Genomic DNA, 16608 nt, shown 5'->3' with positions numbered 1-16608 from the left:
TTGACATTTTATCTCATTATTTTGACTTATCTCATTGTTATGACTTTTTATCTCATTATTTTGACTTTTTATCTCATAATTTTGACTTATCTCATTATTATGACTTTTTATCTCATTATTATGACTTTATATCTCATAATTTTGACTTTTTATCTCATTATTTTGACTTATCTCATTATTTTGACTTTTCATCTCATAATTTTGACTTATCTCATAATTTTGACTTTTTATCTCATAATTTTGACTTTTTATCTCATAATTTTGACTTTTCATCTGATTATTATGACTTTTTAGCTCTTAATTTTGACTTTTTATCTCATTGTTTTGACTTATCTCATTATTATGACTTTTTAGCTCTTAATATTGACTTTTTATCTCATTGTTTTGACTTATCTCATTATTATGACTTTTTATCTCTTAATTTTGACTTTTTATCTCATTGTTTTGACTTATCTCATTATTATGACTTTTTATCTCATAATTTTGACTTTTTTTCTCATTATTATGACTTTATAGCTCATAATTTTGACTTATCTCATTATTATGACTTTTTATCTCTTAATTTTGACTTTTTATCTCATTGTTTTGACTTATCTCATTACTATGACTTTTTATCTCATAATTCTGACTTTTTATCTCATTATTATGACTTTATTATTTTAATTTTTTAACTGGCGGGAATGGGCTTCCACAGTGTACCCATATATATTGGATAGTTAAAACATTATGAGACATTATGTTTCAGGCCTGTTGAGTAACCCTTACAGTGGGACCCGCACTGCCCCTTTAAACAGCTCACGTCTCTCCCACCGTCCTGCTCTCTCTTCCCCATTTCGCTGCTTTGTTTTCATTGTCGCTCTTTTTTGTCATGGCTGCTCATTCAATTGAAGAGCCGTTCCCCTTTCACGGGCTGCTCCCCAAGAAAGAAACCGGTGCCTCGTCTTATCTCACCCGGTTCCCCGAGTACGATGGCCGAGGAGTGCTTATCGCTATCCTCGACACCGGCGTGGATCCCGGGGCCCCCGGCATGCAGGTAAATCTTACCGGCTGCCTCTCGCTAGCTTTGAGCTAGTTAGCTTTGAGGCCCAGTCACCCAGCGGCGAGGAGCTAACATGCTAGCGCTGGTGAATGGACACACAGCAGAAATACTATAACAATTGGATCGACAGCTGTAGTGACAATCAAATAAACAAAAACGAAATGTTGTGAGGTATTTTCTCCGGTCGTTACATCGCGAGTCGGTGCTGGACTTATTTACTACTAAATGATTTACCTTTAGCCTGGTTAGCCTGTGTGCCAGAATTTGTACGCTTCAAATTTCCTCCAGTTTTTCCGCATGAACATTTTGTCCAATTAGGTTTTTTGAGCAGAGTTCTGCTGCTGCGACCAAATAAACAGCGATTAAACTAACTTTTATAAATGTAGGTAAGTTAGTTTACTGTCAGGAGCCTTTAGTTTATGTTTTGTTAAGTCACACTGGACTCTAGTGAGCTACACAGGTTTTCATAACTCGAGTTTTTAATACAATTTATAAACATGTCTGAGTTACATGGCTTGGCCCACCATAAGCCTAAATTGAGGTAAACAATTATGTTCCTACCACTTCTCATGTTGCTTCAGTTGTGCTTATAAGGGCAGAGTTTTAACCAGTCCTCCTCACTTTGTGGATACAAATATTGCTTTGGCAAGTCACTTGGAGAATGGTTTACATGTAACGCAGATCAAGGTTAAGATTTCAAATGAAAGGTTTTATTTAATGTTAATGATTCTCCTCAACCACATGTTACTGGTAGTGTGGTTTGCAACCCTTTTTTGGGGGCCTGATTTTCTGAATTATTTTCTGATTTTCTTCTTTTAGGTTACAACAGAAGGGAAGCCAAAGATCATTGACATCATTGATACAACGGGCAGCGGTGATGTGAATATGACCACGTTGGCAGAACCCAAAGATGGGACAATCACTGGCCTCTCTGGAAGAATACTGAAGGTCTGTAGACACCTTTGTGATTTTAAGACTCACTGAAAAACAGCCGTGACAAAGATATATGCTATGATAGGTCCAATAATGTGTGGATGTGCTGTGACTTATTTTATTTTTGTTGACCTATTCCAAGTCTGAAAATAACTAACCATACCGAAGTGAACTTGAACTTTTAAGGATTTTTCATCATATTTGACTCATACAGTGTTATTTTGATGTCTTCCAGATTCCTCCTGCCTGGGTCAATCCATCAGGGAAGTATCGCATTGGAGTTAAAAATGGCTATGAATTTTTCCCTAAGGCACTCAAAGAAAGAATACAGGTGGGAAGACCTGACATTATTACTGTACTGTGTGTGCATAATGGGTTTGAGTTTGCAACTCTATGTGAAAAGACCTGAGGGCTCTGGTGGTTAGTGCAGCGCTAGATGTTTGGGACTGGCTGAGAAAAACGTCAGTCTTTGAGACTCACTTGTGGTTGTATGTGCTCCCTATTGCAGCGGCAACACTTAACTTTATTATAGATTAGTAAACACAGACAAATGTTTGTTTTTGGATTTTTGATGTGTAATGGGGAAATGTGTGAGTGTGCCTGCCTTTTCAATACTTTTTGCTGACATTCCTACTTTGGCCTACTAGAAAGAACGAAAGGAAAAGATGTGGGACCCACCACACAGAGCGGCAATGGCTGAGGTTTCACGCAAAACAGAAGAGTTTGACCTCTCTCATCCAACACCCTCACAGGTCAGACCTTAAAAAATGATTCCTTTGTACACCTGCCAGTGTTTATGCGCAGTTCATAGTCACTATAATGTTGCATTTCCTTACTCTGATACCTTGCCTTTTTTCGCCTTTCTCCACCTCACGTAATTCCTTTACACTACTTCTTCTCCTTCAGATGGAGAAGTTGCAGAAAGAAGAGCTGCAGAGTCAGTCAGAGCTGCTGGCATCACTAGAAAAGAAGTACAGTGATCCTGGTCCTGTTTATGACTGTGTACTTTGGGATGACGGCGTCAGTTGGAAGTAAGCAATACTATATATTTTCCTCTTTTTTTTTTCTACCTTTTCTCTTCAATACCCACAATACTTTAATCTGTTCCTCACAATATCTGTCATGTTTTGTTTTTTTTTAAACTCTAAAGGGCTGTGGTTGACACTTCAGAGTGTGGAGATCTGTCCCAGTGCACTGTGCTGACATCTTACAGAGAGTCTCAAGAGTATGCCACGTTAGGAAATGCTGAGATGCTTAACTACTCTGTCAATATTTACGATGAGGGAAACACTCTCTGCATCGTCACCAGTGGAGGTAATATATCCTGAAGCAAGCACGCCTTTTTATATGATTCATATCTAACCCGAAATGTTCAGTGTAACAGAGTGTTAAGACAGGGTAATTTGAAATATGCAGTGCATTTTCCAGAGTAACCTTCCTTATGTGTATTTAAAGGGGCTCATGGGACACACGTGGCAAGCATTGCAGCAGGTTACTTCCCAGAGGAACCTGAGCGCAACGGTGTGGCGCCTGGTGCCCAAATCCTGGCGCTGAAGATTGGAGACACCCGTCTCAGCACCATGGAAACTGGCACAGGACTCATCCGTGCTGTATGTTTACCAAACTGTGTCAATTAAAGATTAGTATTTTGTGTACAACTTTTATTCAATTTCTTTCATTTCTTTTGCCACTCAAAGATGATTGAAGTCATAAACTACAAGTGTGACCTGGTGAATTATAGCTATGGGGAAGCTACACACTGGCCCAATTCCGGGTAAGTATTTAATCAAGGGGTGTGTTTGTGTGGGTTCATTTTATGTCGCACATATGGTTACATCATTTTGTCTTATTTGTTGGTTCCAGGAGGATTTGCGAGGTGATCACAGAGGCTGTGCAGAAGCACAATGTGATGTTTGTTTCAAGTGCAGGAAATAACGGCCCCTGCCTTTCCACGGTTGGCTGCCCGGGGGGAACCACCAACAGTGTTATAGGTACACACACTGACATATCCAATGTTTTTGAACCCCTCTGACAAAGTACTTACTATTCAACAACACATTAAAACCTCATACACCCGATGTGTGAAAAAGCACAAGTTTTGCTAACTTTTTCCCATAATTCCTCCTGTCTTATGTCATTAGGAGTTGGAGCGTATGTGACTCCGGACATGATGGTGGCAGAGTATTCCCTGAGAGAGAAGCTGCCTCCTAACCAGTACACCTGGTCGTCCAGGGGCCCCAGCACAGATGGGGCCCTGGGGGTCAGCATTAGTGCCCCTGGAGGTGCCATTGCATCTGTACCCAACTGGACTCTTCGTGGGACCCAGCTGATGAACGGCACATCCATGTCATCGCCTAACGCCTGCGGAGGCATCGCACTTATCCTCTCAGGTGACTCCACGGACACAGACTGAAAGTCCACATAGCAATATGTAGCACTGAAAGAAATGTGGGACTGATGCTTATTTGTTTGTAAAGGACTGAAGCAGAATGGGATCCCTCCCTCTGTTCCTGCCGTGAGGAGAGCGCTTGAAAACACAGCTCTGAAGGTCGATGACATTGAGGTGTTTGCTCAGGGCCATGGAATAATCCAGGTAGATTGACTACAGATGCAGCAGGGAATACACTCCCTTTCTCAGTTGTTGTATATTACTTGGTGTTATCGGTGAGGCGGATCACAGCTTGTCCATGATCTGATCCAGTGACACACACACATTCGCTATATGAACAGTGAGTGTATGTGAAGTGTTCATGCAAGAAAAAGATTTTTAAAATGTCTGTAGGTAATATTTGTGATCCGTTGCACCTCTCCTAATTACCACCCATCAATTAATTCACCGATGTATTGTTTTGAGTTACTGAACTTGAATTTCTCATTCATTCTTAAACTTCACTATACCTAAAACTACACAAAACTATAACGTAGTGAAGACATCCACAATTCTGAAATAATATTGCAGTTACTTTACTACAAACTCCAGAACTGTTATAGTTCATTTTAAGTGTCTTAACTTGTAATATGTACCTAAGGAAATCTAAAAATATATGGAAAAATAATATGAACCTTTACATTTTGTGTCTTTTAAAGGGGCTTAGAAAGTTATTTTACTGTTATTGAAATCAACATTTCTGTGTCCCTCTCAGGTTGACAAGGCCTTAGACTACCTCACTCAACATGCCTCTTTACCCACAAGCAATCTTGGCTTCTCAATAAGCGTAGGAGCACAGAAAGGCATCTACCTCAGGGACCCAGCCCAAATTCTTTCACCCTCAGACCATGGAGTAGGAATCGAACCTATCTTCCCAGAGAACACAGGTATTAGTCATAGTTAGTTACACATAAAAAAAAAAAAAAAAAAACATTTTATAAAAGTGTTTTTAGTTTTACAATAATTATATTTTTGTTACGTCCATCACAGGAAACTCTGAGCGAATCTCCTTGCAGCTACACTTGGCTCTCACATGTGCCGCCCCGTGGGTTCAGTGCCCCTCCCACCTGGAGCTGATGAACCAATGTCGTCACGTCAATGTCCGCATCGATCCTGTGGGACTGAGAGAAGGAGTGCACTACACAGAGGTAATGGCAGGGAAATTAAAGTGTAGGAAAATATTGTCCCTGCTTCTGAGTCTTATCAATGTAAACCTGTTTATTTTGTTTAAGGTGTGCGGCTATGACACATCGGCTCCGACCTGTGGCCCTCTATTCAGAGTTCCAATCACAGTTATTATTCCCGCAAAGTAAGTGTTTCCATAAAACCACATTTTACCTCCAATTAAAGGTTTATGTGTGTCTCACAGCTAGCTCTCTCTCTCTCTCTCTCTCTCTCTCTGATCCAACAGAGTGACAGATAGTCGGAATCAGGAGTTGTGTTTCACAGACGTCCACTTCAGACCAGGCCAGATCAGACGCCACTTCCTCACTGTTCCTCAAGGAGCCTCCTGGGCAGGTCAGTGTTTCTGTGTGTGTGTGTAATGAAGTCAAAGAGTTTTGTTGAAACAAGAGAATAATGCTTGGCTTTTGACATTCAATTATTCTACTCTTAATTGAGTTTGAAAGGGTTTCTGTCAAATAGATTTCTTGTAGAAAATGTATAAAAAAAAAAAAAAAAAGTCTAATATACAGTAGCATGGGTAAATATGAAAATCCATCTGCAATATAAAGAAATAGATGGTTGCTTTTTCATCTTAAAGGCATCACTTCTTCTGCTTTTTGTCTCCCCCGCATTCTTTTTTCACCTCTTGCTTTCCACCACAACATCCTCTCACCTTGTTGTTTTCCTGCTCCTCCACCTCCCTCTCCCCGTCTCCCTCCTACAGAGATCACTCTGACCTCTCATTCAGGAGATGTGTCATCGAAATTCGTCCTCCACGCGGTGCACCTGGTCAAACAGAAAGCGTACAGAGCGAATGAGTTCTACAAGTTCTCTTCACTGTTAGAAAGAGGCTCGTTAACTGAGGCGTTCCCTGTGCTGGTACACACACACTTCATTTATACGTATACACAACATTTCATGTACATAAATGTCAAATGGTGGGTTCATTTTTTTTATTTTTTTTGCTTCTTTTATCTCCTCTCCAGTCAGGTAGGATAGTAGAGTTATGCATCGCACGCTGGTGGGCGAGCCTTGGTGACGTCACTGTGGACTACAGCATCTCGTTCCATGGACTCAACACTTCCCCTTCACCCCTGCACATTGTAAGAAGAGCACACATACATGGATATTTAACCAGAAAAAAATGAAAAGCGTAAACCTCAGAAACAATCAGTTTCTTATTTTTCTGACCCTCATTTGTGTCTACCCAGCATGCCTCAGAGGGAGTAACTAATTTTGAAGTGTCGTCACCTCTGAGGTACGAAGAGGTGTCCCCCACTATCACCCTCAAGTCTTGGGTTCAGCCTCTCAGGTAACCGCACAAACAATTACACACACACACATGTATCATTGCTCCACATCCTGGCATTTCATTTCCTGTTCCCTGTTGTTGTTGTTGTTTTAGGCCTGTCAGTTCAAAGATAAAAGCTCTTGGATTGAGAGATGTTTTGCCTAATAACAGACAACTCTACGAGATTGTTCTCACCTACAACTTTCACCAGGTACTTTGAACTGAACATGAGATCAAGACACTTATTCTTTTACTATTTGTATGTTTGTGTAATCTTCCTTTTGAAACTGTCTTTAGCCCAAGAGTGGAGAGGTTACGCCCAGCTGTCCCATGCTGTGTGAGCTACTGTATGAGTCTGAGTTTGACAGTCAGCTCTGGATGCTGTTTGATCAGAACAAGAGGCTACTGGGTTCGGGAGACGCCTACCCACACCAGGTACACATTGAGAGTTTGCCCCAAACATATTCCATGTGATCGCTCATATCTGTTGTTTTTAATCAGTCCCTTCTTCCCTCTTTCTCTTTTCCGTCTCTAGTATTCTCTGAAGCTGGAAAAGGGCGACTTCACTGTGCGTCTGCAGGTCCGTCACGAGCAGTCTAGTGAGTTAGAGCGCCTTAAGGACCTACCGTTTGTAGTTTCTCACCGTCTGTCCACCACACTCGGTCTGGACGTGTACGAGACGCACCGTGCGGCCCTCATGGCCAAGAAGAAGGCAAACTCTGTCACCTTGTGCCCGGGCGCCGCGCAGCCCTTCTACGTCACATCTTTGCCAGATGACAAGTAAGTGAATTTATCAAGGGACGTTTCTCGTGTACTGTATGGTCATATAGAACAGCATATTATGAAATGAACCATATTATTGGGATCGAACTAATATATTCAGAAGTGAAACAAGAACAGAAAATAATTCCTTTAAAGAAGATTACATCTGACAATTCTGCTTTTAAAAAAAAAAAGAGGACTTTGATTGGTTAACTGTCAAAATAGCCATGGATTTATTTAAGAGGTTTTAAATGGTTAATCACTCAATTCCTGCAGTTTTCAGTCCAATTTCCTGAATAGAATTTTAATCAAATTTAGTTTAATCTTTCCGCCCTTATTAACTCTGTTGCCGCCTTTCTCCCTTTTGTTTTTCCCTGTTTCCAGGATCCCAAAGGGGACGAGCCCAGGATGTTATCTTTCAGGCTCTCTGGTTGTCCCCAAGAGCGAGTATGGCAAGAAAGCAGTGAGTGGCCTTATTTTTTTTTATTCCTTTATATCTCTTAATTTATCAATCCTAATCCTCAGGATCTAAAGTGATGATAGTTATCAATCCTCTGATTCATCAGGGACTTAAACACATGTGCATTAACTCTTTAATCCGACCTCGTCAAAATCTGAAACACAGTCATTAATGTCTAAGTACCTGAGATCCTGCAGTACAGGATCACAGACCAATAATCTGATGATTTTAACTTTTCTGTATTCTGTTTTCGGCGTATTTTTATCACTCACTCATCATCTTCAGAGATGCGCTGCATCTGGTCCGCTGCTTCTGAAAGTGGCTGCTGTATTTTCTGATGCTGCATGGCGACATATTTTAATCCATTATTCCATAACGCCTAAATGTGTGCTGTTGGTCAAATTAAGTTATTGTTATTTATTCACAATACAATTGATTCACTTTGCTTCAGATGATCTTTGTTCAGCAGTACTGAATATTACTGCTTGGTTAATGAAGCCAATGTTAAGCCTTTTTTTTTTTGTGCTGACACCAAAAAGATCCTTACTGTAGATAAAACCTCAAAAATCGGAACACCCTTTTCAGCATGTTTTCCCTAAAACAAAACAGAAAGCCAAGGATTAAAAAAAACCTTGGTGTCGGAACAAGAGGAACATTTTATAAAATAAGACGAATTAAACTGTTACATTTGTACACTTCGTGCTGCAGACAAACTTGGAAGTAACAAAAAATGTATTCCCAGTTTTGGTACCAAGCCCTGATTCTTCATGTGTGGTCTTCAGAGGGAAGTCAATTGCACAAAATAAAGTGACCAAACATTCAAGGCTGGACAGGAATGCTTTCCATCCCAGCAGCATCTCTCACAAGTTAGCTTTAATCCCAGGTGGCTGCTTGATACATGATGTCATTAGTCAATACGAATGGGCGAAACAGACCTGAGGAAAACAACATGTTTACTGACGATGTTTCCAAATATAATTTACCTTGACGTTTTTATCACAGCAGTGCACACAGCAGCAGTACGTCAGCTTTCAATAGCAGCTCACGCTTCCTTATGCAGCGGTGTTTGACTTAACATCTGATGTTTCCATGGCAACAATAAACATTTTGTGTCTTAAATGGCGACTGCCATGAAGACACGTCCCGTTACAGCTATATATATTGATAACTGATGGAAATATTTGAGGTAATGTAAGTGCTCAACAAAAAAATCTGTATAACATAGGCTTACTGTGGTCCATTTTCCATTAATTTAGATATACTTGAATGTAAACATTGTCATACAATTCTACATACTATACCTTTTAACTTGAATGAAATACTTCTTTGACGGTGATATAAAACTGTTGTGCTCACCTGATGCTTCTCTGTTATTTTGTATAATGGAACATATTTAATGTCTGGTGCTTATTCATACTCTCCTCGTGGGTTGCAGGTGCTTCTCATTCACACATACGTCTTAGTACCTTTTGATTTGACTGATTTCTTGTGTCTTTCTGATGAACTTGCTGACCCTGCTGCTTTGACGCAAAACTCTTTTTTGTTTTGTTTGAGATTTTGCATTCCTGTTGGCCTGTGTATTGTTTTGAATTGTGGATAAAAAAAATAATTGTTTTGTTATTTTACCGTAGTTCATGGTACTGAGAGAAAATGCTTTAGCCTCTTGGGAGAGCAGATATTGGAATCTGATTTTGTTGGATGTAAACCAAAGAACCTGAGTTGATCTGAGTTGGCCAAAAAACAATGACACCATTGTTAACCACTGAATCATTTATTTAAGTGTGACATCAGGTGAATTATACCTCAGTGAGGATGAAAAATGAAGCGACAGAACAGAAGTATCCTTTTTGGTGTGTTTGTGTTGTCTCTTCCTTACTGTGTGTTATTCTGACCACCAGGGGCAGGCCTCTGCAAAACGACAAGGAAAGTTTAAAAAGGTACTGGATGAGCTAGAACCACTGTACAACAGAGCGTCCACTGCTCCCCCACCATCAAGAAAGTGGCTTTTTGGGGATATGGGATATGCTAAACATGTGTAATCAACGTCAGAGCATGTCAGTATTTCTGTCTGAAAATATGCAAAACTCCTCATCACTGTTTATTCTGATGTAGAGCAGGAAGTGTTCTGGTGGTCAGTTAGATTACTAATATATATGAACCTCAATTAACACTACTTTAAACTTGTATAACTTTGTGTTTAAAAAAAAAAAGCACATATTTTAAGTGGTTAAAATAAAGCTAACAAAAGGGAGGAACCATGGGGAACAGTATTTGAGGAAGAAGACTAGAATGTAAGATGCTGATTCAAAGTAAATAAATAGTTTTTAACCAAATTAGTTTTTGTGTGTTCATACAGGATATTGTTCCAGTCGTGTACCATTTGATTCCTGCTCCCAACAAAACAAAGAACGGAGGGAAGGAGAAGGACAAGGAGGGAGACAAAGAGAAAGAAGTGAAGGACGAGTTTGCAGAAGCAATGAGAGACTTGAAGATCCAGTGGATGACAAAGTGAGAGTTGTTCATGTTGTTTTCTCAGCAGCACACAGCTCTCTTTGCCATATTCTTTGAATTCTTTCTCAACCGTCTTACATCCCCCCCCCCCCCCCCCTCCTTTGCCTTTCAGACTGGACTCCAGCTCCATCTATGAAGAACTGAGGGAGAACTATTCTGATTACCTTCCGCTGCACGTGCAACGACTGCACCAGCTGGACTCTGAAAAGGTAAAGGCACACTTCCCCTCTGACAGAATTGACCTCCAGGAGCAGTCATTATTTTGCTGGAGTCACAACATTGCAATGATGTCTTCTCACTCTAATGTCTTTTTCTCCTGTTTGTCCACAGGAGCGTGTGAAACGACTCAGGGAAGTGGCCTCAGCAGCCGACATCGTCATCTCACAAATCGACCAGACAGCCTTAGCTGTGTACCTCACCATGAAGACAGACCCCCGGCCGGATGCTGCTTCCATCAAAACGTATGCCACCAAACATTTTTTTTTTTTAGTTGTAGTTCATGTCAGAATGCTCAACCAAGGAAAAAACAACTGATGTATAAGAGAGCTGGAGACAAAGTGGGTTGACCACAGAAATAGTACATCCCCGCAACCACAAAAAACAAATTAAACATGTGACTCTTTTTGATATCGAAGAATAGTGAATATCATGTAGTTAGGTATGAATGTATCAAACATAGAAAATCAAGTGATAGATACAGTAGCTGCTTCAAAGTAAGTGCATCAATGTGTAAAGAAGAAATATCCTGTCTCATTACAGGACAGTGTTACTTAGATGTAGCCAGTAGCTCATTGAAGCAAACGTTAGCAGACTTGTAATTAATATTGCTGTGTAACTGACAGTTGCAAGCTGGTTTGCTGACTGTGTCTCCTCTCTGTGGCATTAAAGCTTAACCTTCTGTCCTTTAAAATGGTAACACAATCTATTTCACAAGCACTCAAACACAGTAGTATTTAAAAACCAGCTGATGCCTTAATCCGACCTTCCTTAAATGTGTTTCTTTCAGTGACATGGAGAAGCAGAAATCATCTCTACTAGACGCCCTGTGCAGGAAAGGTTGCTCTCTGGCTGACCAGCTCGTGCTGCCCCCTGCACCGCAGGATGGCGCCGTGGCAACAGGACAGACAGCAGACGAAGAGGTGGTGGAACAGGTGGCCAGTAGCTCTGATGACTCCCTACAAAATGTGGCTAAAGCCCTGATGGATACATTCTGGGAGGTGCAGAAGTGGGCGGAGCTGACTGACTCTAAGGTGAGCATGTTTTTTCAGAAACAAGGGAACATTTAGTAAATTTAGAAGTGTAAAGAATAACAGGTAAGTCAAACATTTCAAGTATTCTAATGTGATGATGTAGCCATGTGACATGAATGAATGAGTGAGGCTGGAGGTTTCATATTTCATTATAGTCAAAAGATCCTGTGCACACCAAAATAAACAATGTAATAGTCTTGTCTCTCAGTACTAGATGGCTTCTCTAGACAATCTCTGGCACTTTTACAGGTGCTTGTTCAAGCTGAAACCACCAGTCTAAAATAATTGTTTCAAATGAGCTCCTATTTGTAACAAGGAAGCTCACAAAAACTTCTCAGTTAATGTGCTATTTTGGCCATATAATCAAGCAATGAAGAAAATCGTGTAAATCTGTTTTGTCAGTGGGGTGTGTGTCAAAAGTAAAAACCGAAAGATTCCAGGAGAAGAATGTGTGTCTCCTTCCCTGGCCTGTCACATGTTGTGAATGAGAGAGAGTGTGGAGGGTTTTCAGCCTCCTTAAGTGCAAGTGAGCCGGTGTGCTGCATCAGCCTGACGTCCCTCGGCTTCACTCAACCTACAGTAACAGGCACACCCAAGATCAGTGCACAAGAATGCAGACAAAGCGGAACAACACCAGGGTCGTCTCAATTATTTTTTTTTAATGTTTAGTTTTTTGATATAATTTTGAAAGAGGTTAATTGATTTCCTAAACCAGCTGGCTGTTGGAGCCTCAAGCATGCACCACTTAAAGAGGAATAAACAAGTTCATTTGTTGTTGCACTTTTTTTTTTGTCTTCAAATTCATACAGATTTGTTGCAAAAAAAGATCCAAGTAGGATGTTGTGTGTGAGACTCAACGATCTAATATTGTGCCCATGTTCATCATAATTAGGGAACATGACATGTGGTGCAACATTGTGTTTCCCTGCAGAGACAGATGCTTCAGCTTTATGGACTATTCTTGTTCGGTTTTGGTTTTTCATGGTTTCTGATTACGATTAGAAAATGTCAAATACCAGACTTCTACACTGATAGCCATTTAGTTTGTGATTTTTGCCCCCCTCTGTTTTTATCAAATGCTATTACCGGTCATTAGGTCATCTTAGACGAGTTACAACATTATGAAGTTTGTATAGTATATATCACGTATTTATGTGATTTCTCTTTGAACTGTCTCCATAGCACTAGCCACACAAGAATAATTGGGTGAATCTATTGTCTTTGGTCTCCACTCAGGTGTTGATGTTTTCATACAAACACGCTCTTGTGAACAAAATGTACGGCCGAGCCTTAAAATACGCCTCAAAGATGGTGGAGGAGAAGCCAACTAAAGAGAACATGAGGAACTGCATCCAGGTATGAGAGCAGTGATTGCTGATATCTATTCAACATTGTTTTCTAAATGTCTGCTTAACATTTCCTTTGAATAAAATCCTGTTTGTTGTGTTTTCTAGCTTATGCGTCACCTCAGATGGACACACTGCGCCACCTTCAGTGAGAACTGGCTCCCAGTCATGTACCCTGCAGAATACACGCCTTTCTAGGCACACACACACACACACGTACACACATACATGCATGAGCAGTGTGGCAATACATGGTCCATGAAATGGTAACTTCAACGTCATGTCCCTCAGGTTCACATGGTCTACACATCTGGATTTTCACATTTAGATGCACCAAAATGACGGATAATGCTTAGTGTAAATGTTTTGATGCGTCCACTCCCCACAGCTGGAGGGGTCATGTTTGTCATGTGTGTTAATGTCTCATTGAACGTCTTATTTAGTGCTCAAAACTCCTGCCAAGGCTTTGTGATCTCTTTTTGTTTTCTCAGTTGGGTGTTCTCCTTTGTTTGGATGTCATTTTCAAATTTTCGGAAGCTTTCCCAAGCTGCCACCCTCCGCTGTCTAGACTCCATCCATATCATACAAATATGATACCCTGAAGCTCTTCTCTTGTGTAAATACTGTAAAAGGGCCAGTATAAACTCCCAAGGATGCATCCCAAGCAAACCATAAGAACTGAGACTCTCATCTACTCTATTAGAAACTCTTTTAACAGGCCATCGTGATCTGAAGATGAGAATTTTCTCATTATGTCTACCTGAGTTATCATGATCCGAGTTACCAGGGAGTCTCGGACAGACTTTTATATCTTGTTATTCTTTATATTTTGATTTTTACACACACAGGCATAGTTGGTTAAACTAAGATTTTGTCTCGTCTTGTCTATTTAGGCTCTGACTTATACTCAAATCAGTGTTGAGGTGCCTTTCTATATTTACCTTACCTGATGCCACTGACAGCAGCAGAATCAGTACAGTCAGTTTGCAGTCATTTCTCCCATCAGCTTTTGGCATCGGATGTTTCAAAGCTCATACCTGCTGTATGATGCGTCCGTGTCCTGCATGCAGGAAGTCTTTGACTTAGCAGGTATGTAGAAGCAAAAAAACACTTATTGGTTGTTGCTTCTACTTACCTGCAGAGGTGTTGGCCACCCACATCATGCTGCAGGTCATTGAGCAGAACATCTGATGTCCATTCAACGGACCTCACTGAATAAAACAGATGCAGTTGTGGGCGGTGTTAGAGGCTTCATTGTAAAATGTTCACAGTGCTTGATGTTTTTCTGCAGCATTTCAAATGTTGCATTTGTACACAGTGTCATAAACTACTGTACATACACACGTAACAAAACATATTGAGATGCAATAGGTATATAATACAAATATTATTCTAAGTGATGTATTTTGCATATATGCATGTCTTCTAGTGAGTAAGGAAACATATGGTTTTATTTGGAAGCAGATTTTAATTTGTTCGATTTAGAAGATTTTTAATCCCAAAAACAATTCTGACGATATCCACTTCTTTTTCTTTTTGTTTCGAGTGTGTGTGTGTGTGTGTGTGTGATTTATGAATGTCTTCATGTGTACTTGTGAGCATATTTTGTGCACATGGGCTGAACTGAAATGAAAAGCATTTAGAGGGTTTAAGCATGACCTTGTTTTGTTTTTCTTCCTTTACGGTTACTTTAAAGGACTTTGCAGTTTTTAGAACCATATTGATTTGAGTCAATACAGAGCAGTTGAAAACCTTTAACCCTGTACCCTCCAAAATATTACCCGTTACAAAACTGAGTGCAGACTTGATGTTCACAGTGAAAAAGTAAGTCAAAGAATTAAAAAAAAGTAATTAAAGAGTAGTTTTCATATTTAGTATCTTGCTACTCGAAAATTGTTGAACTGGAAAGTGAATTTTTTTTTTTTTTACCAAGTGTCAAAAATATCAGTGCTGCAGAATGTCAGATACCGCTCTATTACCCCACACATTTATTTCCCTTGCTGGTCAAATATCCTATCTATGCTACCAACAGTGCAACTCAGCCACTGACTGATTGGATATTCTAGCGGGCTATGCTAGTAGGTGCTAATGTAGCCTTGGGCATCTAGCCTCAAGCAAAGATGGATTACAGGGGTCTTGTAAGCCTGTCTCTTTTTAACAACACCTCCCCAGATTTTCTAAATTAAATGTTCATTTCCAGCTTTTTCCACATTATGAATAAGGACTCGCTCAGACGGGATCTAGACAATCGTTCATGTGTGAAATCAGTGGAGTTCATCTTACAGCAAGTTTGAGGAGTTAACCGTTTATCATGACGGCAGAGAATGGCAGAAAAAAAGCATATTAAAATATGGAAATGCACAAAAGGCATTTGTAAATGGTAAGCATACCTTGCAGGTTTGTTTTCACTGTGCCAAAGGACAATTGAAAGATACTACTTTTAAAATTCTCATCTTTAATATTAGTGATTCATCCTGCATGCTAAAGAATGTAAAACCCCCTCCACTTACCTGATTTGTGTGTGTGTGTGTGTCTGAAAACTTTTTGAATCTTCGGTTTCATCCTTCTGCTTTGTCCTCTATCTCCGCTTTCCTGTTTTGTTTTTATTTCTGGTTCATACACGTTAGGTTCAGGGCTCAGCTGTCCACTGTAAGCGTTGCCAATGACAGTCTTTCCGAAAAATGGCCTTAACCTTCACCAGGGGACTGTACCGTCCGTTTGTGGCACCTCTGTTGCTCTCTCTCTGCAGGTGTCAGGAAACACTTCATAAATGCTTCTACTGGATGTTGAGTGTTTATATTTATAGTCATCAAATGTAGTAAATGCCAATATTTTACAGAATGTTCTAAGATGAGGTTGTATGCTCTTAGTATTATTTTATATCCATTCTTCCTTGATGACGTGGGGAAATACCTGAGCTAATGTCACACTATTTTATGGTCACATTGAATTTTAAAAAAGGAAAACAACACTGAATTAAAAAAAGATTTGGAAGAAAAAAAAAAAAACCTGTCTTCTTGTCGTCATTTGTATACAGCAATACAAAGCAGCTGGGACTTCCAGTGCTGTGTGAGAGGTTTCATATGATGCCACCAACCTGGTTATGGATTCACAGAGTTCAAACACCAAGTACAGGAAGGGCTGGGAAAGGTGCTGCTCTAATGTTAGTTAATGTCACAAACCCACTGATATACCACAGTTTAAAATCAAAGGAACATTGTTTCATTTATTTGGAGAATACCTATGAAAAGTGGTGAAAGATAAAGCATCAAATGTCAAAAAGGAATGGTTAAAAAAAATACATATTTTGACAGGATTGGGTAAAAACAAAAATTCTTATGATTTTGCAGTGTAGACTTAAGTTTAGGAGAATTTGATGAAATGTACTGGTACTTGTTTTTTTCCCCTTCTGTTTAAGCTTTTT

At 39.9% G+C, this 16608-nt stretch overlaps 1 protein-coding gene across 2 annotated transcripts; it reads left to right on the top strand.

Annotated features, from left to right (window-relative positions):
• The first annotated feature begins 780 nt into the window (after positions 1-780).
• tpp2 (tripeptidyl peptidase 2) lies at positions 781-14836 on the top strand. Of its 2 annotated transcripts, XM_020635878.3 has the most exons (29): positions 781-1033; positions 1859-1987; positions 2208-2303; positions 2620-2724; positions 2879-3003; positions 3123-3286; positions 3428-3582; positions 3670-3746; positions 3836-3963; positions 4114-4362; positions 4450-4565; positions 5116-5287; positions 5391-5548; positions 5633-5709; positions 5812-5918; positions 6289-6443; positions 6551-6667; positions 6776-6876; positions 6970-7066; positions 7153-7290; positions 7391-7635; positions 8002-8080; positions 9976-10014; positions 10434-10585; positions 10701-10797; positions 10919-11049; positions 11595-11838; positions 13075-13194; positions 13293-14836. In XM_020635878.3, the coding sequence occupies exons 1-29, from the start codon at positions 869-871 to the stop codon at positions 13380-13382; spliced, it is 3828 nt and encodes a 1275-aa protein (XP_020491534.1). In that variant the 5' UTR covers positions 781-868; the 3' UTR covers positions 13383-14836. The 2 variants fall into 2 exon arrangements, with proteins under 2 accessions (XP_020491534.1, XP_020491535.1); XM_020635879.3 differs by lacking the exon at positions 9976-10014.
• Positions 14837-16608: the final 1772 nt, after the last annotated feature.

This window comes from Labrus bergylta, chromosome 3, assembly GCF_963930695.1.
Source record: "Labrus bergylta chromosome 3, fLabBer1.1, whole genome shotgun sequence".
Lineage (NCBI taxonomy): Eukaryota > Metazoa > Chordata > Actinopteri > Labriformes > Labridae > Labrus > Labrus bergylta.
Note: the sequence above shows the minus strand (reverse complement) of the source record. Positions and strands in the feature narration are given on the sequence as shown.